Source organism: Poromitra crassiceps, assembly GCF_964638095.1.
Source record: "Poromitra crassiceps genome assembly, chromosome: 1".
Taxonomy (NCBI): Eukaryota; Metazoa; Chordata; class Actinopteri; order Beryciformes; family Melamphaidae; genus Poromitra; species Poromitra crassiceps.
Window position 1 is genome coordinate 42,750,841 of NC_139623.1, and position 22,716 is coordinate 42,773,556.

General features: G+C 43.1%; 1 protein-coding gene across 1 annotated transcript in view; it reads right to left on the minus strand.

The window, feature by feature from the left end:
- Positions 1 to 21,679, minus strand: part of cltca (clathrin, heavy chain a (Hc)) — a 95,669-nt gene extending 73,990 nt beyond the window's left edge. The window contains exon 1 of the mRNA XM_083642453.1: positions 21,420 to 21,679. Within this exon, the coding sequence (XP_083498579.1) occupies positions 21,420 to 21,461 (42 nt within the window). The 5' untranslated portion in view covers positions 21,462 to 21,679. The remainder of the gene's footprint in view (positions 1 to 21,419) is intronic.
- Between the last annotated feature and the right edge of the window lie 1,037 nt (positions 21,680 to 22,716).

Genomic DNA, 22,716 nt, shown 5'->3' on the forward strand with positions numbered 1-22,716 from the left:
AGTGTAGGCTACTGTATGTTATGAGATGAAAGAGCATAAATGATTATTCGTATGTGTAGGTTAGAGTGTAGGCTACTGTATGTTACGAGATGAAAGAGCATAAATGATTATTCGTATGTGTAGGTTAGAGTGTAGGCTACTGTATGTTACGAGATGAAAGAGCATAAATGATTATTCGTATGTGTAGGTTAGAGTGTAGGCTACTGTATGTTACGAGATGAAAGAGCATAAATGATTATTCGTATGTGTAGGTTAGAGTGTAGGCTACTGTATGTTACGAGATGAAAGAGCATAAATGATTATTCGTATGTGTAGGTTAGAGTGTAGGCTACTGTATGTTACGAGATGAAAGAGCATAAATGATTATTCATATGTGTAGGTTAGAGTGTAGGCTACTGTATGTTACGAGATGAAAGAGCATAAATGATTATTCGTATGTGTAGGTTAGAGTGTAGGCTACTGTATGTTACGAGATGAAAGAGCATACCGTAAATGATTATTCGTATGTGTAGGTTAGAGTGTAGGCTACTGTATGTTACGAGATGAAAGAGCATAAATGATTATTCGTATGTGTAGGTTAGAGTGTAGGCTACTGTATGTTACGAGATGAAAGAGCATAAATGATTATTCGTATGTGTAGGTTAGAGTGTAGGCTACTGTATGTTACGAGATGAAAGAGCATAAATGATTATTCGTATGTGTAGGTTAGAGTGTAGGCTACTGTATGTTACGAGATGAAAGAGCATAAATGATTATTCGTATGTGTAGGTTAGAGTGTAGGCTACTGTATGTTACGAGATGAAAGAGCATAAATGATTATTCGTATGTGTAGGTTAGAGTGTAGGCTACTGTATGTTACGAGATGAAAGAGCATAAATGATTATTCGTATGTGTAGGTTAGAGTGTAGGCTACTGTGTGTTACGAGATGAAAGAGCATAAATGATTATTCGTATGTGTAGGTTAGAGTGTAGGCTACTGTGTGTTACGAGATGAAAGAGCATAAATGATTATTCGTATGTGTAGGTTAGAGTGTAGGCTACTGTATGTTACGAGATGAAAGAGCATAAATGATTATTCGTATGTGTAGGTTAGAGTGTAGGCTACTGTATGTTACGAGATGAAAGAGCATACCTTAAATGATTATTCGTATGTGTAGGTTAGAGTGTAGGCTACTGTATGTTACGAGATGAAAGAGCATAAATGATTATTCGTATGTGTAGGTTAGAATGTAGGCTACTGTGTGTTACGAGATGTAAGAGCATAAATGATTATTCATATGTGTAGGTTAGAGTGTAGGCTACTGTGTGTTACGAGATGAAAGAGCATAAATGATTATTCGTATGTGTAGGTTAGAGTGTAGGCTACTGTATGTTACAAGATGAAAGAGCATAAATGATTATTCGTATGTGTAGGTTAAAGTGTAGGCTACTGTGTGTTATGAGATGAAAGAAACAACAAAATGCCTAATTCACAATTCTGCACGTGCAATGCGTGTGCCTGGGTCAGCAGCAGGTCTCAACAGGTGGAGAGTGTGGCTATACCGTGCCACCTGCATATCAACATGCAGAGAGAGAAGAGAGATGGATGAATCAGGAATGAAACCTCAAAAAGTCCTTTCTAAAACCAAGCGGGTCAATGATGACGATAATGTTATTAAAAGCAGACTACAGCTGATTGACACGCTGTGCAGGGCCAACTCACAGGCTAATTGATCTTAACAAGCGCAGCTGGGAATATTTGCTTAACTTAGATGTCAGCTGTGAATGATTCTGCATCATTAGACCTTCTCACTATTCTATTTACGGTAATTCTGTTATGTTGTTCGTTTAAAACGTTAGCATAACGTTAACTACTTGCAGACAGTCTTGATCACGTTCGCTCAATTGACTGTTTAAATACTTTATAGACGCAGTTATCATTGTGGTTGATGTTACTTGCCTTCCTAGTCAAAGCCTTCCGACCGTAGTCTAGATGGCAACACGGAATGAAAGATGAAATATCCACTTTTCATGATGAAGCTGGAAAAGTTTAAATTGTGGCTGTGTATTCTTATTCAGTTGACACATGCCATTTTTACACAATTTCTTCTTTCTCCAGTAGACTCACGTTGACTCGTTCAAGTTAGCAAAGATAAACACCACCACTTCCTGTTATACCTTTCAAAACAAAATAGTATTTGAAGCATTTTCTGATGTTTGAAGTGAATGTTTTGTTCACAGTTGTTTTTTCTTTACTTGAAGCACACAATGAGAAGCTTAAAAGCACTTTACAAACATAAAAATGATATAGAATGTTTTGTACAGTCATCTACTGTATTTCTGACTTGAATCACTTGTTAAAAATAGAGATGCTGCGATCCGATCATGTGATCGGATATCGGCGCGATATCAGCCAAAAAACATGGATCGGATTCCAGCGAAAATGACCGATCCATGGCTCCGATATAAGCACTCCATTCCATGACTCCGCTCCAGGATTTCTATCCAGCATGCAGCAGCAGCAGCACACAGAGGCCGCGTTGAGCCTAGGATGGCTGGGGCCAAAACGTTGTCTTGCTTCAACATACATCGCATACACCATTTCCACCCGCAGGTTTGAGGAGTAGCTAACATAAACGTCAGATAAATACTCTCTATAGGCTAACGTTACCCACTGAGGCAGCTAACATGGCTAATTAGCTAGCTAACACCAGCTATCTTTCTCCTCTAACTAACGTTAATGACACGTTAGTTGACTGAGCGAACGGCACTGTACAGCAGGTCGTTATCAAAACGTATTGCACTGAAGAGAAGTAACATTAGATAATGACGAAAGACTCGTCCAATCTGGCAGTGGAAATGTATGCACAAACTTTGTGTGTAACTTTGCGAGACTCAACCGAATGACTGATGAGTCTCGCGTTGAGCCTAGGATGGCCAGGGCTTAGATCTGCGTGAGCACGACCCGTCGTAATTTGTCCAATTCAAGGTACATTAAAACGTTGTCTTGCTTCAACATACATCGCATCGCATAAACCATTTCCACCCGCAGGTTTGAGGAGTAGCTAACATAAACGTCACTGTGTGTGTGTGTGTGTGTGTGTGAGAGAGAGACAGGGACAGGGCTGTGTGTGTGTCCTGTGTGAGACAGAGTGGGGGTGTATGTGTGAGGAAACAATAATTATTTGTGTCCAGTGTTCACCCATAACAAAAGAAGTGTGTATTTGATTGTTATGTTTTAGTTTTACATCAAATTAATTAGATGAACTAAATTGTTTACATACTATATTACCAAAGCACACACATACATACCTAACACTAAAAATGTTTGTTGCCTGCTAGCTATCAGACAGCATAGAGAGGCTTAAATATGTGCTGTATCGGTATCGGATCGAAATCGGTAACGAATCGGGTATCGAAATTTGATCGGAATCGGATCGGTTTTGAGGCTAAAATATCGGAATCGGATCGGAATTGAAAAATCTCGATTGCAGCATCTCTAGTTAAAAATAGTGCATTGTTGTGTAAATTGATTGTTATATCTTATTAGGGGCCCTTTACACGAGGACAGTTTCTGGAAGAAACGACACAATAGCGTTTCCTTCACACCTTTTCCTTCACACCTTCTCCCTGTTTACATGAGCGCTGTTGAATTTTTAAAACGCCGTAATGTACATGCCAGGTCGCTAGGTGGCAGTGTGATGGTCAAAGGGGCGTTGCTCGTCGCTCCACAACTTGGAGAGTGCCGGGTCAGCCTATAAATACTTCCGCGACTTCCTTTTAAAAAACTTCTCTCACAGCAGCGGTAAACTTTGAACAGAATTACAGCCATGGCGAAAGCAAAAAGCAAGTCCGACTACTTTGTTTAGAGGGAGAAAGAGGTCGAGTTGCTGCTACGCACAAGTCTGGCCTACAAGACCACCAAAGAGCATGAAGGTGTAGCGCACGGCTATGACGTAATCGCATGTGTCGCGTGTGCAGGGGCAGGCACGTCAGAGTTCCTGAAATGAGCCGTGTCAAAGCAATTACATGGAGCGCTCAGCGGGGAGCGTCACCAAGAATTCCACTCTGGAGGGTGGTTTCAAAATGTGTCGTTTCCTAAGCGCAAATTCGCCGTCGCCGTCTAAAAGGGAGGCACTAACGATAAAATAATTCCCCGTCACCATAGAAAACCGTCCTCGTGTAAAGTGCCCCTTAAATTGTGGACATTTATTCATCCCCACATATTAGACATTATTTCTGATGGTAAAATGAGCGTAAAAAGCAAAACACAGAATCCAGAACAAGTAAAACGGAAAAAACTGAATTTGGGAAAAAATAAAATGGAATTTGGAAAAAAATAAAACGGATTTCATATGGCTCTACGGTTTGATTGACCAGTCATATAAACTACAGGGAATTTATGGCAATATGGAGATTATAGGCTATAACCTGCTATCAATTGTTTTTAAGCTGAATAAACACAGATCTAATATGTGACTGGAATTTATTCCAGTTGTCCGTGAAACTGAAATCATGTCGGACATGTTGTCACTTTTGTCAGACATCATTTTTGTCTAACAGAAATGCTGATTTACACACACATTCACACCTGGAAGCTGACCAATACAACCACAGTCTGATCTGCTGGCCGCTGAGCAGCTCCACTGGAGCGGTTGCAGATAAGGGCCTTGCTCAAGGGCACCTCAGTGGTGGTAATGTGGGAGGGGCAAGTGCCAAGCGCTGCCTTTTCACTTTTCCACACCCAGATTTATCCTGCCGGTCCCCGGGATTGAACAGACGACCTTCTGGTCACAAGCTCGTTTCTCTAAACATTAGGCCACCACTGCCCGTAAGGTACTACTAAAGCACAGAGGCAGGTGACTGAAGCAGTAGGCTATCACAACCAATATTGAAAGGTGCAAAAATAGCGTTAATGTTACAGATCCTGACCCACAGCGTGTGTTGAATTCAACTACCTGGCAGAAAATGGACAAAATGACTGACAGATAACGTTAGATTGGTGTGGGCTGGACTGTTTTGGAAGCTAACAGTACACTAAGGAGAGATAGAAACACAGTCACCAGCCTCTATGTAATGGAACGACTTCATGGAAACAAGCGAGTTGAATTCACAGTTGAAGACTTGTAACGTTACTCACGTTGGGTTGAAAACAGGAAAGAAGGTGTATCTGTATCTCTATATCTATAACTGTCAAATGGTATTTTTGCCTAACGGCTGGGACACACCAGAAGCATCTTACGAAGCAGCGCCGAGCAGGAGCTTTGCCATTCAGACCAGAAGCGCTCGGTTTTGCCCCACGTCGGTCCCAACTTGTATTGACTTCATGCCTGGCTGCATCACGTGGCCGCTCGTGACACATGTCAAAAATAGACCTGACGCCGAAACTCTCGCTTCAGTGAGGCGAGGCGGCCGGTGTTTTTTTTTTTTTTACATTTATTTATACAGGGGGGAGTCTCACTAGCCGCTTTCACACACAGATGGCGCAATATTGAGTTCAGAAGGCCCGCAACGCCAGCAGCCTTGCCACAGAAATTGCTTTCACAAAAGACCAAGCAGCCCAGCAATATTTCCGTCTCGGAGTGCTTTTTCAGATGGCATCCAGCCATCCACCCCTCCCGGATTTAAACGAGGGTGAACGATGGGCGCTGAGTTTTATAATTAATCAAAGTCCGACAAATTAAAATGATGCTGGTCACCAACCAAACCAACCAAAACATCGTCATGTAGCCTACGCGCTGCAGCTCGTAACAGCTACTCGTTCAGACATCAAAGAGAGAAAAGACGACAGTGGACAGCTCACCCAAATATGCCGACAATGCAGAAACTGGTAATCATTATTTAAAGTGTTCTCCAAGACAAGGTAGGCTAGGCTACCGAAAATTATTATTATAACCGAGGAGTCTATTAACGCACAAGAGGCGAGACAGATTGCAGATATGCTTTGGTTATCTTACTTCTGATAGTAGGCTGTTCCGTGTCGCAGCTCCTAACCTTTCAGGTGGAGGCGGAGTGGAGGGTGATACGGCGCTATGACTACCTCCACTGGCAGAACGAAAGGCGTAACACAATTATTCACCACCCCGCTTTCACCACTTTCACATCGGAGGCGTGGATCACATATTCCGTAACATTTACCGCTTTCAAGGCCGGTGTGAAAGCGGCTACAGAGAGCAATGCTCTCTTTTTCAGGAGTGCCCTGTTCACATTCACACACACATTCACACCTAGAAGCTGACCAGTACAACCCCAGTCTGATCTGCTGGCCACTGATCAGCTCCACTGGAGCAGTTGGGGTTAAGGGCCTTGCTCAAGGGCACCTCAGTGGTGGTAATGAGGGAGGGGCAAGCGCTGCCTTTTCACTTTCCCCACCCAGATTTATCCTGCCGGTCCCGGAGACTGAACAGACGGGCCACCACTGCCCCACCACCACTGCCCCACTAAAATAGATGCGGTGTGATCGGTCTCCCGCGTTAACAAGGACGCCGAAATGAAACTGCCTCCGGACCACGAGGCGTTGCTTCAGCATCGGATATGCTTCTGGTGTGTTTGGGGTGTAAAGTTATCGTGATACTACCGGTATCATGATACTTTGGCTGGTATAGTATCGCAGGGTAAAGTCTTGGTATCATGACAACACTAGTTGTTATTGATGTGCACTGCAAATACTAAATGCAACAGTCAAGGTAGGAAGGTGATCATATTGGGTTTTGAATTAGGCTTATCACTTGCCTTGCCTTTTGAAAATTGGGTCTGTTATTTAATTGATGCACAAAAAATGAAAATAGATTTTTTTATCATTTCCAACACAGATGGGGAGTGTGAGAGACGTACAGGCTCTCTCTCTCTATCTGTCTACCGGCGGGCCGGATAAACCCGGAAGTGAAATGAAACGGTTTACGGCAGCTGCCTGCCTTCCGCCGTTTCGCTCTGCCTAGCAACAGACCATAAACAAGGAGAACACCATGCAGGGGCTTGCTACTCTCGCGAACATTTCTCGTTATATTCTAACAGTTTTTTTGCAAGTAATTTTGTTATTTTGTGGTTATGGCCAAAGTGGCTGCCGCAAACCGTTTCATTTCACTTCCTGATCTGCCCCGGCCGCAGACAGACTAATTGTCAAGACAACACGGGGCGATTCACTCTGGGTTCAAGCGAGACTATTCTGCGTTGGTCTCGTCTACTATTAGAGGTAAGATGTGATGCATCGATATTAAATTTAGACTGTTTAATAACAATCGAAAATCTTGCTCGTAGCTGCTTTAACAAACAAAAAATGTAAATAATTTGAAAAGAATGTTTTGTACAGTCATCGTCTACTGTATTTCTGACTTGAAAAATAGTGACTTGTTAAAAATAGTGCATTGTTGTGTAAATTGACTGTTATGTTATTAAATTGTGGACATTTATTCATTCCCACTTATTAGACACTATTTCTGATGGAAAAATGAGTGTAAAAAGCAAAACAGAATTCAGAAAAATTAAAACGAAAACGTTTTAATTTGGGGGGAAATAAAATGGAAATTGGATTTTTTTTATTTCATATGGCTCTACCTAATTACCACACTGTTTAAGAAAAATCCTACATGAATAAACGGGGATGCCTTGATGCGAGAGTCTGTGGAGAAAGTCAAGAAGATGGATATAACATTCATCTCTGAAGTGGAAAAGCACAGTGAGCAGTCAGCATTGTTTCTGCAAAGACAACATTAAGGCCTGGGAAGTTGTTACACAATGTATTTCTCCTGTGTGGTGTTACTGTGCACTCAGGGAGGTCTGCTTCTGCTGGAGAGGGACTGCACTGACATACACTACTGCTCTGAACAGCCCAGCTGCAACTGGCAGTCTGGTAGGCAGGAAGACCATGACATGTCCATTACACCTCTGGTCTGAACAGACCACACCATGTCCATTACACCTCTGGTCTGGACTAGGGATGTCAATTTTCGGTTAATTTCACTTTCGATTAACCGACGCTAATAATCGATTAACCTATCGGTTAATTCATAATTTTTTAACACAAAAAGCATTAACATTTCAGCATCTAAATAGACACGCCTTGTTTGGGCATGAGCTCATTGAGTAAATAGACAAAAAAATAATAATAATAATAATAATAATATTAACTGATAGACCGACAGCAATAACCGAACAACGACGTTAGCGACGGTTAATCGATTAACGGTTAACCGTTGACATCCCTAGTCTGGACAGACCACTACATGTCCATTACACCTCTGGACTGAACAGACCACTACATGTTCATTACACCTCTGGACTGAACAGACCACTACATGTTCATTACACCTCTGGTCTGGACAGACCACTACATGTCCATTACACCTCTGGTCTGGACAGACCACTACATGTCCATTACACCTCTGGTCTGGACAGACCACTACATGTATATTACACCTCTGGTCTGGACAGACCACTACATGTCCATTACACCTCTGGTCTGGACAGACCACTACATGTATATTACACCTCTGGTCTGGACAGACCACTACATGTCCATTACACCTCTGGTCTGAACAGACCACACCATGTCCATTTAGGGCTGTGAATCTTCACTGGCCTCACGATTCGATTCGATTACGATTAATCTGTCAACGATTCGATTCGATTAAACGATGCATCACGATGCATCGCGATGCATCTTAAATCGATGCATCACTTTTTCCGCAATACATGATTTATTTTTTCTCACTTTCTTTTTTCTCACTGTGTGGCTACTTTTAAAATAAAAGTGCATTTGGAATTGCATTGTATTATGATCCATAATTAAAATAAACAACTGCATGTACTTACATTCTATTTTATTTTATTATAAAAATTAATAATCGATTTTTGATATTTGTTAATCGATGCAGAATCGTGCACGTCCGCATCGCGATGCATCTTATAATCGATTATTTTTGACACCCCTATGTCCATTACACCTCTGGTCTGGACAGAGCACTACATGTCCATTACACCTCTGGTCTGGACAGACCACTACATGTCTATTACACCTCTGGTCTGGACAGACCACTACATGTATATTACACCTCTGGACTGAACAGACCACTACATGTATATTACACCTCTGGACTGAACAGACCACTACATGTATATTACACCTCTGGTCTGGACAGACCACTACATGTCTATTACACCTCTGGACTGGACAGACCACTACATGTCTATTACACCTCTGGACTGGACAGACCACTACATGTCTATTACACCTCTGGTCTGAACAGACCACTACATGTATATTACACCTCTGGACTGGACAGACCACAACATGTCTATTACACCTCTGGTCTGAACAGACCACTACATGTATATTACACCTCTGGACTGGACAGACCACAACATGTCTATTACACCTCTGGTCTGAACAGACCACTACATGTATATTACACCTCTGGACTGGACAGACCACTACATGTATATTACACCTCTGGACTGAACAGACCACTACATGTATATTACACCTCTGGACTGGACAGACCACTACATGTCTATTACACCTCTGGTCTGAACAGACCACTACATGTATATTACACCTCTGGACTGGACAGACCACAACATGTATATTACACCTCTGGACTGGACAGACCACTACATGTCTATTACACCTCTGGTCTGAACAGACCACTACATGTATATTACACCTCTGGACTGGACAGACCACTACATGTCTATTACACCTCTGGTCTGAACAGACCACTACATGTATATTACACCTCTGGACTGGACAGACCACAACATGTATATTACACCTCTGGTCTGAACAGACCACTACATGTATATTACACCTCTGGACTGGACAGACCACAACATGTATATTACACCTCTGGACTGGACAGACCACTACATGTATATTACACCTCTGGACTGAACAGACCACTACATGTATATTACACCTCTGGACTGAACAGACCACTACATGTATATTACACCTCTGGTCTGAACAGACCACTACATGTATATTACACCTCTGGTCTGAACAGACCACTACATGTCTATTACACCTCTGGACTGAACAGACCACTACATGTATATTACACCTCTGGACTGAACAGACCACTACATGTATATTACACATCTGGACTGGACAGACCACTACATGTCTATTACACCTCTGGTCTGAACAGACCACTACATGTCTATTACACCTCTGGTCTGAACAGACCACTACATGTATATTACACCTCTGGACTGGACAGACCACAACATGTATATTACACCTCTGGACTGGACAGACCACAACATGTATATTACACCTCTGGACTGGACAGACCACAACATGTATATTACACCTCTGGTCTGAACAGACCACTACATGTCCATTACACCTCTGGACTGGACAGACCACAACATGTCCATTACACCTCTGGTCTGAATAGACCACTACATGTCTATTACACCTCTGGACTGAACAAGGGAGACCATTACTGTTCTCATACCTAACCCTTGACGCAAAGTGTCCTAACATTGTCCCAACAACACTGACAGAATTTCTACAATGCCGTCTTTTCAGAGCATTCAAGGAGCTCAACGAACTTAACTCTTCCTCAGACCACAACTTCTTCAATTAAAGCTACCCAGGCGGTTGTATAAACATGTGACTGGCAAGTGGCAATAACTTGACAGTTTCCCCCCCTCATATCTGCCATCTGAAGCCATTCATAAATTCCTCTAATGTTTATGGCTCTGTTCCAATCAAAGCTGAGGGTTCTCTCTTTTGAACCAATGAACCACAGCCAACAAATCTAATAAAACAGTTAGATGTTTCCATGTGAATTTGGCCAGGAGGGATAGAAGATGACTTGTTTTGTCAACATAAAGCTCATTGGCTTTTCCTTTTCCAAATCTTCAACAATACCTATCTGGCACCAGTAAGGACATGTGACTTGTCACAGTCAAACCATGTTCTGCTACTAAATGCTATTTCAAAAGGAAGCCTTTATCAACACAGAATAACAGCTATAATGTTGTTATTCCATAAACAGGATCCAAGATCCTATTCTTTTCAAGATACTGAGATCCCACTACCAGGAAAAATATAGAGAGTGATATTTTGTAAAGATAAGAGGCATTAAGAAATGGCCGTTTTTATTGTAGATCTGCGAGAAGAAAGTTCTTTAAAACTGGAGTAAATACTCAGCTGTATAAATGGATGATATATAAAAATGCAAGCTATGCAAGAGGACCGGATGGGTGAGGAGAGAGAGAGAGTGAGAGAGAGTGTCAGACCAAGGGAAATGCTTGCTTTAATGCAGCCATGGCCAATGTACAGCTGGCTCTGACTGGCCACAAGTCCAGATGAACAAATCAGAATCCTGCGTACAATGTCAAAAGAAAAGGCATTTTGAGAATTGCTTGGGTGAACTTTATTTTGATATTAACTTTATTAACAATCACACAAAGATGGCCAGCTTCATGGGGGAGATGCAAGCTATGGTGCTGCTTGCTGAATGCTATCTAGCTTTCAAGTCAACTTAATTAATAGGGAAAGGGGTAGGGGTGTCACATTATTAGACATTGTCTATCGTGATAATAAACATTCAAGATAATTGCATCACAGTCAATTTCCATTAAAAATAATCGTGAATATCGTCACATGAGAATGACAATCGTCCCGACTCCCGAGTCACAAGTGAATTGAAAAAGCTGTCGACTGTAACTTAGCTCACTAACAAGTAACAAGTCACAGTCAAATTGATTAATTGCGGTTTTATTTTGAATTGCCATTTGCCACAACAGGAGCGCTTGCCTGCTGTATCCTCCAGTTGTTGTTTTTGGGGCCGTTGTGCAGAATGCACGGCAGGGCCCTTACATTCCACTCTGTCGCCCAGACCATTTTAGCACGGATTCAGGCAATGTAATGTCTTTCCGCTTTCCAGTCCGGTAGGTGGCGGTAATGCACCTCTGGCTAATATTGTGGCTAGCTCGTTCAGAGAGTTCCACAAGAGCCGTCGTCGGACATTTCACCGTCTGGTGCCTCTCTCGATCCGACTAGGAATTTATTGATTCGATTTTTCAGGAGTTGACATGTATCGTCTTTTTTGTCCTAATGTAAAGCAGCTGTGAATGTGACAGCATTCGGTTGCGGCTGCTCCTGTCCTATTCCAACAACTCAACTTGTTGAGAAGAAGAATGCAAAGAGTCGCATTTGGAAATATCAGTCCCCAAAGTCCCATCTGCAAAAAGTGTGAAAGGGAGTTCCAAACCAAACTGGGTAGCACATCCAATCTCGCCAAGCAGCTGAAAGACAGGCACCCAGACCTGTTCAAATAATTCAAGGTGGGTTACTTCTTTCAAACGGTGTAAAATAACACGTTTAACAACATATCAAACAGACCTTATCCTGTCACATTCGTTTTTGAGATAGCTGGCAATGCATTGTGTAACCAAAAAACGTTTGCGCTAACGTTAACGTAACGTGTTTTGTAATGGAATCATTATGGGACCCGGCTAATACCTGGTACAGCGTTAGCTAGCATAGTGTAACACGTGTGCATGCAATGTTTGTAATGGAAACATTATGGGACACGGCTAATAGCCGGACTTAGCCATAGTTCAACATGGCATCAAAATAAATACAAGCTTCTTTCGGGTGAAACATGTCCGTGAATTAAAACTAGCTACATAAAATTGCTTGCACTCTACATGTGTGTATGTGCAGTTGTCTTTATCATCTCTTTATTTTAGTAAATCTCACTGACGTTACTTTCCATTTAACAGTATGCGAGAGATGAAGATGAAGAGGAAGGCACAAGTCGCGGAGCCCAAAAGACCACCCAGCAGACAATTCCTGATGTTTTTGAAAAGCAGAGGAAATATGACTCGCATGAAGCAAGAAAGTGTGATAGGGCATTGGCAGAATTCCTATGCATCGATCAAATACCAATATACACCGTTGAAAAAAAAGGATTCCAGCAATTCTGTGAAATAAATTAAATTATAATATTTAATATAATAATAAAATTAAATACTTGACGGCTACATGCCACTGGTGTTGCACTGTCTGTACTCACTGCCATACAGAGTTGAATGTAAGAAGAAGTAAGCAGAAGCACATTGTTTTGTTTTAAAGTTGAAGGCTACATGCCATTTGTTCATTGAAAATAGTTGCATACTTTAATAAAGGAGAATATGTTCAAGAAATATCAGTCTGTTTTTTTTACCGTGGTACCGAAATTGGTACAACGGCCCTATGCCAGGTTTCGACCTGGCCTTGTTTTAAATCAGATGTGTGGAAATATTATGGGTTCAGAAATAAGCAACGGCAGAAAGATGAGGTTCCCCCTGCAGAACTTGAGGGAGGAAGGTGTCTGCCCTGGAGGCCAACACCTCCAATATTTGTTTCTTAACCAAATCTAAGGTAAAGTGATTCCAGTATGCCTTAGTGCCATATTGAGATTATTTTGATGATTATCGCGATAATATCACAGGGTTGGGTTATCGAAACCAGGTACCACTAACTGCACTAAGGTACCGTTACCTTTACAATTGGTACTACCGGTACCGAATTGCAACACAGAATTAGGTGCCTCATGTAGATGCCATGCCCAAGCTGCTGAGTGAAATATCCGCTCTCAGGGACCTGTACCATTTTAAAAGTATCGTTCTAGCAGCACCGGTATCGGAAAAAGACTAAACGATCCCTAATCATTATTTGTGATTATTTTTTGGGACAGGATAATCGTGACATGTCATTTTCATATCGTCCGACCCCTAGAAAGGAGTATGCCCATAAAACAATGCAAATGGCACGTTTCGAGAAAACTCTGTGCTGAGTTGGCAGATGGAGACCCAAGCTATTAGCTTTACCAAGCTAACCATTTACTATAATTAATAATAACAATAACAGATTTGATTTTTATAGCACCTTTCTGGATACTCAAAGTGCTTCACATATCAGGGGAGGGGAACTCAACTCATCCACCTCCGATGTGTAGCACCCACGGCCCCCTGGGTGATGCACGACAGCCAGTTTCCGTGAGAACGCTAACCACACATCAGCTATCATGGTGGAGATTTGAGGACTGAGGACTAACTGCCTGGTACTATTTGCTGAAGCATAGCAGAGTCAAATTTCTTCAACAACAAGGCTACTGTTTTTGATATCACATCGAATGAAACTGTAACGTTTTGAACCATGTACATGAGTCATGGACCTGAAGGTTTTGCTGGGCCTGCATTCTGCAGCTCCCCTGAGTCAGGAGGATGCAACGTCAGGATGGTGAGCAGAGGCAATTCTCTCCCTGCTGCCTGTTTCCTGTCATGTGACCTTACTGTACCAGTGAGCAGAGGCAATTCTCTCCCTGCTGCCTGTTTCCTGTCATGTGACCCTTACTGTACCAGTGAGCGGAGGCAATTCTGTCCCTGCTGCCTGTTTCCTGTCATGTGACCCTTACTGTACCAGTGAGCAGAGGCAATTATCTCCCTGCTGCCCGTTTCCTGTCATGTGACCTTACTGTACCAGTGAGCAGAGGCAATTCTCTCCCTGCTGCCCGTTTCCTGTCATGTGACCTTACTGTACCAGTGAGCAGAGGCAATTCTCTCCCTGCTGCCCATTTCCTGTCATGTGACCTTACTGTACCAGTGAGCAGAGGCAATTCTCTCCCTGCTGCCCGTTTCCTGTCATGTGACCCTTACTGTACCAGTGAGCAGAGGCAATTCTCTCCCTGCTGCCCATTTCCTGTCATGTGACCTTACTGTACCAGTGAGCAGAGGCAATTCTCTCCCTGCTGCCTGTTTCCTGTCATGTGACCTTACTGTACCAGTGAGCGGAGGGAATTCTCTCCCTGCTGCCTGTTTCCTGTCATGTGACCTTACTGTACCAGTGAGCGGAGGGAATTCTCTCCCTGCTGCCTGTTTCCTGTCATGTGACCTTACTGTACCAGTGAGCAGAGGCAATTCTCTCCCTGCTGCCCATTTCCTGTCATGTGACCTTACTGTACCAGTGAGCAGAGGCAATTCTCTCCCTGCTGCCTGTTTCCTGTCATGTGACCTTACTGTACCAGTGAGCGGAGGCAATTCTCTCCCTGCTGCCTGTTTCCTGTCATGTGACCTTACTGTACCAGTGAGCGGAGGGAATTCTCTCCCTGCTGCCTGTTTCCTGTCATGTTACTGTACCAGTGAGGGGAGGCAATTCTCTCCCTGCTGCCTGTTTCCTGTCATGTGACCCTTACTGTACCAGTGAGCGGAGGGAATTCTCTCCCTGCTGCCTGTTTCCTGTCATGTGACCCTTACTGTACCAGTGAGCGGAGGGAATTCTCTCCCTGCTGCCTGTTTCCTGTCATGTGACCCTTACTGTACCAGTGAGCGGAGGGAATTCTCTCCCTGCTGCCTGTTTCCTGTCATGTGACCCTTACTGTACCAGTGAGGGGAGGCAATTATCTCCCTGCTGCCTGTTTCCTGTCATGTGACCTTACTGTACCAGTGAGCGGAGGGAATTCTCTCCCTGCTGCCTGTTTCCTGTCATGTGACCTTACTGTACCAATGAGCGGAGGCAATTCTCTCCCTGCTGCCTGTTTCCTGTCATGTTACTGTACCAGTGAGGGGAGGCAATTATCTCCCTGCTGCCTGTTTCCTGTCATGTGACCTTACTGTACCAATGAGCGGAGGCAATTCTCTCCCTGCTGCCTGTTTCCTGTCATGTTACTGTACCAGTGAGCAGAGGCAATTCTCTCCCTGCTGCCTGTTTCCTGTCATGTGACCTTACTGTACCAGTGAGCGGAGGGAATTCTCTCCCTGCTGCCTGTTTCCTGTCATGTGACCTTACTGTACCAGTGAGCGGAGGGAATTCTCTCCCTGCTGCCTGTTTCCTGTCATGTGACCTTACTGTACCAGTGAGCAGAGGCAATTATCTCCCTGCTGCCCATTTCCTGTCATGTGACCTTACTGTACCAGTGAGCAGAGGCAATTCTCTCCCTGCTGCCTGTTTCCTGTCATGTGACCTTACTGTACCAGTGAGCGGAGGCAATTCTCTCCCTGCTGCCTGTTTCCTGTCATGTGACCTTACTGTACCAGTGAGCAGAGGGAATTCTCTCCCTGCTGCCTGTTTCCTGTCATGTTACTGTACCAGTGAGGGGAGGCAATTCTCTCCCTGCTGCCTGTTTCCTGTCATGTGACCCTTACTGTACCAGTGAGCGGAGGGAATTCTCTCCCTGCTGCCTGTTTCCTGTCATGTGACCCTACTGTACCAGTGAGCGGAGGGAATTATCTCCCTGCTGCCTGTTTCCTGTCATGTGACCCTTACTGTACCAGTGAGGGGAGGCAATTATCTCCCTGCTGCCTGTTTCCTGTCATGTGACCTTACTGTACCAGTGAGCGGAGGGAATTCTCTCCCTGCTGCCTGTTTCCTGTCATGTGACCTTACTGTACCAATGAGCGGAGGCAATTCTCTCCCTGCTGCCTGTTTCCTGGGACATAACCAGACAAGCTGACTGATACCTGCACCACAAGCCTCTGCCATATAAATAAATAACCTCGACCAGAGGTTTTCAAAGTGGGAGGCGGGCCTCCATAGGGGGGCTCCAAACAATTTCAGCAGAGTCTCAGAGTGAATGGAAGAAAAAATATTCCAATAGTTATTATATTAGTTATCAAAAGGAGATCGCATAGAATAGCCTAAATGTGTGCGACTCCCAAACAAATAAATGCCTTCAGACAGACCTTTTTATGTATTTGATGTAGTCTGAAGTCAAACAGCAATATCAGGCTATGTTGGCTCAATTATAGAGTGCCTGCTCTATGGGATCAAATAACATAATCACGATCATAGGCATCTAGGAATTGAGCGAAACTAAGCAAGTAAAATGGGGGGGGGGGGGGGGGTTGGGCATTCCAGGCTTTGTCCGAGGGCCGAGGGGAGGCCCGCAGTTCCAGACTTTGAAACCCCTGACCTAGACGAAACCCTTACCTCTTCATTTTCACATAAGTCATCTGCTTTAAACTGCTCCATCTGATATGAGGGTAGTGTGGGGACAATATTCCACATGATCTGCTCAAGTGGTTGCATGCTGTGAAACATGCATGAAATAGCATATGCAGGCAATGCATTAGTGAAACGTAGCTGGAAATCCTTTGGGTGTTTATAGACCCATTTGGAGTGCACGTCACAGGGTTAGTTGTGCACACATCGGGGGTAACAGAAACTCTGAGGAAGCAAGTGAAGCCGAAACTAGAGACATCCCCGGAACACGGGAAAAAGATGTCTTGTGCCCGTAGGGACGCTGGACTTTCCCACTAGGAATTACGACGATGTCCGCCAGTGCAACTTTGGCGAATGGCGATGTAGTTGGATCCTAGACCCATCCTGACAGCGAGTACAGGTCAGGAGACGTCACCCCATTGAAAGAGTTAGCGTATTTGTGTAAGATAACCTGCCTGTTGCTGGCAAAGCTTTAAAATACGTGGAGGAGGCGTCAGCGTCTTCCATATTTCTATGACAGCTGAACCGCTAGCTGTCATTCTCTACAATCAGTTTGGTTCCGCCCACAGAATACGTCATCGCTGTTTACAAGCATAAAAAGGGTCAATAAGTCCCACAATGGCCTTGACAAGCCAATGACACAGAAATCAGGGAATAATATGCACAGTTTTAGCCTGGAACTTCTTATCGATAAGAACTACAGTGTGATACAGTAAGCACAAGAATCTGAATTAAATGGAAAGCTACTTTGTGACGGAGTATGAAAAAATGCACATAGGAAACTAGGGATGTTCATTTTGAAAATTTTCCAAAATCGATAATCGGTGAGAATTAACGATCAATTATCGATTATCGATTTTATTAATACTTAGAAAATTTTCAATATTTTCATTTTTTTTTTTTTTTTTTTTTTTAACAAAATGAATGCCTATGGCAGAAAATACGAAAGACAACGTGTTCTCCTCAATGAACTCTTTATTTCAATGTGTCTCCTCTGATTTGATTTGATTTATTGATTTTTGCACTGTAAAGACAATACATGCCAAGCGTATTACACCTGGAGGGGAAATTAATAAAATACAAAACATTTCAGTGCTTGGAGAGGTAAGAAACCCTAGAAGGGCTTATCGAGAACCTCACCATGTAAAAAATATCTATTTATATATATTTCTAAAAGATATATATATTATAACCAAGGAGATAGTACAGATAATAATACATAGATAGTACAAAAAAATAAAAAATAAAACAAAATAAACAAGACTTAATTGATCAATACATCAAAAGAAATAAAAATTACAATGTACACTGCTGTCCCCGGCGCATGCCGGTGTGAATTTCTCATGTTTAAAACAGTTTTGTTGGCACAAAGGCCCATGCCCAGCCAGAAAACTAGAGACTATATGAAGCTCCACCTCACGTTAGTCGGCTGTGCAATGGAGTGGGGCGAGGAGGAACGAATTCCACCAAACCTAGTCCAAAAAAAAAAATTTTTTTTTTTTTTTTTTTTTTTTTAATAATTAAAAAATCGATCCAAATGCCACAAGATCGATTCCAATCCTTAACGATCGATTATCGATTTTCGATAATTGATGAACATCCCTATAGGAAACTAAGGAAAGGCTACCTCATGTCTATGTGAAATGCTATATCTTACTCAAGAGCTACTATGATGATATAATTGCACTATCAGAACATTGGAGCACAAAAAGAAGTAGTGGCTTCCATGGCTTGATGGCACAACAAGCCTCTCCTGGGCTGCAGGTTCATATATTGCAGTTTCAAACTGTCAATGCACAGTATTAGCAACAGAATAATTCACCACTTCTACCTTGCTCTACCCAGTGGAGGAATTTAGCCAGGGGCAAGGGCAAAAATGCCCCCAAGGAACCTCAGAATGCCCCTAAAAACCTTGATCCAGGGGCAAAAATTGCCCCCAACATTTCTATAATTTCCTTTTTATTCAATTCATCTAATTTCCATCTCTAACACACACTCAACACCTGCAAGCTGGTTGCCAGAAGAAGATGACAGAGCGCTGTTGTCCACACTACGCTTTAGCAACTTTATACAGTCATAACCTTTTTAAGTGCCCCCAAAATTGTGGAAATGCCCCCATTTTTAGACGGTGGGGGCAAAGTTGGCCCCAAAACATTTTTTAAGTTTCCTACACTGGCTCTACCTCTTCACTCCCACTCCTGCAATTAAGAGGACTTGACAAAAGACTCAAAAACCACTCTACAAGCTTTGCATTGTAATTCCACTCATAAAAGGCCTTTGCACAGCTTTGTCAAAGTAAGTGGCCGAACGCACCATACGCCAAAGCCATGCCGAACTGAAGCTTGAAGCAGACTCAACTCAAGCTGATCTGACGCCAAAGCGGTCATACCAGAAACAGTCTTTTTTCCTCAGCGCTGGGCTCGGAGCTGCTGCTCCGGCCCCTCTCACCCCTGACAAATTGCATTGACTGCCTGCCTGGCAGCTCGGGATCAGCGTGTGGCACGCTTGGAAAATAGAACAGAAGCTGAAACTATCAGATCAGCGCGGCTTTGGAGTGGCGTCAGCGTGGCGTGGCGTGCGGCCGCTGTGAACGGACTCGCCTGTTAACAAGGACGCTGAATTGAAACGGCGTGGCTTTGGCGTCAAATGATCAAATTCTGTCACATAATCTAAGATGGTCATAATAATGTTGAGTGCAGTGCTACTCTGAAACTCATGTGAACTTGTGAGTGCGGAGGAAAGGCTACAGGTCTCAATTGTATTGGCCTCACCACTAGACCCATATTCAAATCTGACAACATCTGAGAGGCAGCAGTGTTACGGTAGAGGGATGGCATAGTAAGAAGGGGGATCAGAGCCCCCATTTAGTCAAGCATCCATGCTGCTGAAGTGTTGTTGATCAAGATGCTGAATCCTTTACAACTACAAGGGTGCTGTTCTGTAGCTGACCCTCACCTCTGACCTCCCTCTGAAGGGAGTCATGAGAAAAGATCATTTCCCTATATGGGGCAACGAAGTATCACATTATCATAATCCCTCTGTCATTATTACTAAATTCTGAGCACAGAACACAGACAGACCCTTTCAGAAATGAGTGCAACGTAAACTTCAACTGAACTAAATGATAGGATGTCCAGAATCAGGCCCAAAAAGGCCTTCAGTCTACCAAGCTGTGAGTGACAATGAGTTTTGTGTTCAGACCAGGCGATTCCAAAACAAATGGCTCATTATATTTAGAAAACAAATAAACCAAGTTGAATAAACAAATGGCTTCCTTGAAGCCAAGAGGTAGGCGGATCGCATGTCTCATTTTGAAGCTCGACTGAAACACCAAAGACACTATGATTTATTCATTAGCTCAGAGATCTTGCAAGCCAGCACTCCTGGTCCAATCTATAGGCTTTGGTTGGCATGAATGTTTTCCACTTCCTCAACTTGACCGACTGGCAGTTTCATGGGGTTACAATAAAGGTGTGGCCATTGAAAACAAGAAACAAGTATTAGTGCAATATGTACAGTGAGGCTACACAATCAAGGCAAACCAAAGTCGTCAATTGGAGTGTTACAAAAATATATTAACGTGTTTATTGCCACGTCAAATCGGGGTTTTGCCTGAGACAGGGCAGGAGAAACTGAAAATACCTTACTGCCAAGCATCAACCTAGTTTCTGCAGCTGCAAATGTTTCGGTCGCAATAGATTTCACACATTTCCTGAGCTAACCTTGGCTGAGTTATTTAACGTGGATACTGTCACCTTGCTATCTGACAAGCCAACAAACCACCAGACCGGTGCTATACCTTTTGCGAGATAGCATTGTCGAGATAGCAGGCCGGTCACTTCAAAAGTAACAGTGACACATATTTTAAGGTCATTTCGAAACCATAGGAATGAACCAACTGTATAAGTTGAAATAATATGTACAATTTTGTATGATGCTGTGCCATAAAGATAGCAAGCCAGGTGGGTAGGATATTTCTAAACTCGTTATTGTGGGGTAGCATTTTATTCTACGATGTAACGTCACTCATTGGAGAATTCAGCAGTTATCATCGCTATCGCAGCACGGAGGGTTAGCAGTAATTGCAATCGATACTCGACTAGTAAGTGACGTTAACGTTATTGTATTTCTGAGAAGGCTTTTTTTTAAACAGACAAGACGTTACACTTTACGATCATTGACTACGATGTTATGACGATATTTATTTGCACCATGTTCATTCACTGGCCACTGCATACTTTCATCATTTTTAACCAGAACCAGGGTGGCTAGCTAACGTGTTTCGCACGAAAGCTAGATGCTAACGTTAACTCAGATAAACGTCACACACAGTGGCTAGGTAGTTAGCTTAGCTAGCAATAGCTAATAGCCTAACTAGCGAACGCTAGCTTTTCCTCACATTAGAAGTTTGTAGATTAGCTGGCAACGCCGTAGTTACAATGAAGTGATTGAGACGGAAACACATGGTTTACCAAACAGTTTAACCATTCATTCATCAACATACCTGCAGGTGCTCCTGAAAGCGGATAGGCAGGATCTGAGCCATGGCGGTTCCTCTTACTCTCCTCCTGTTTCTTCTAACGCTAACAAACTACAGATCCTAGCCGGACAGCCAGGGAACGGCTACTCTAAAGTCCAAATGAATTGATTCTTGGTATTGCTTAAAACGTGTTGTCGGTGTGATGGTGATTTTAGTCGTCCTTTAACTGTTTCCTTGCGAGCTTCCCCTGGCTAATATGACTGGCTGCCGCTACGCCGACTGACTCCCTGGACCTGCAATGGCGGTGGAGGCTGGTCAGCAGAGAAAACATCCCGGAAATGGAAGTGCACTTGCTGAGGCGGATGAATATCGACTCACACTTTTTAAAAAGTACATATTCCTCTCCTATAGATTTACCATTTCATTCGGATATTTCCAGTTTTACATATTATTTTTAAATTTTCAATCAGAGACACGTAATTCGGAACAGAAAGATACGATGAGGGATGTGAAAAATGGGACTACTTCTTCCTCCTCGCCCTTTGATTTTTGCCACATCATTCGTCTTTGTGAATTAACGTCACTTCTACGTATTGTACACTTGTTCCGTTCGGCCAATCAGAGCACTCTGCGCACAGGCCAGAAATTCAACTTTTTCAAGCCTTGAAGAAATAACTTGTTCTAGTCTAATAATGCAACTCATATGCACTCTCCTTTGCTCCCAGTGAAATATGCTAATAATAATACTTTGTTACTTTGTTAGTAATACTTTGTTAACTGCTCTTGTTTCTTTTGTTACAAACTACTTTATACATAAAGTAATATTGTGTCAGTGCAGTTTATGCAAGCAAACCGTTACATCTTCTCATAAACTGTTGGGCCACTAATTGATAATTTATATCAATGTCAAACCTTTGAACGTTCATAAACACTTCCGTGTGTGTGTGTGTGTGTGTGTGTGTGTGTGTGTGTGTGTGTGTGTGTGTGTGTGTGTGTGTGTGTGTGTGTGTGTGTGTGTGTGTGTGTGTGTGTGTGTGTGTATGTGCATGCGTGCGTGCGTGTGCGTGCGCGTGCAGAGCTGGAATCCCCCACCTGTGCTCTCTTACAGCGGGTTGGGGACAGAAAAATAGAGACTCTCTCTCTCTCTCTCTCACACACACACACACAGAGAGAGAGAGAGAGAGAGAGAGAGAGAGCAGCAAGGGCTTCAATCCTGGTTCCGGATCCCAGTGTCAGGCCCTCTGATTTTTTTATTTTTTTTTGTAATTACTGACAAGATCCTCCCAGCCGCAGGAAGACACAGAGCTCCCATCTGTGCCTA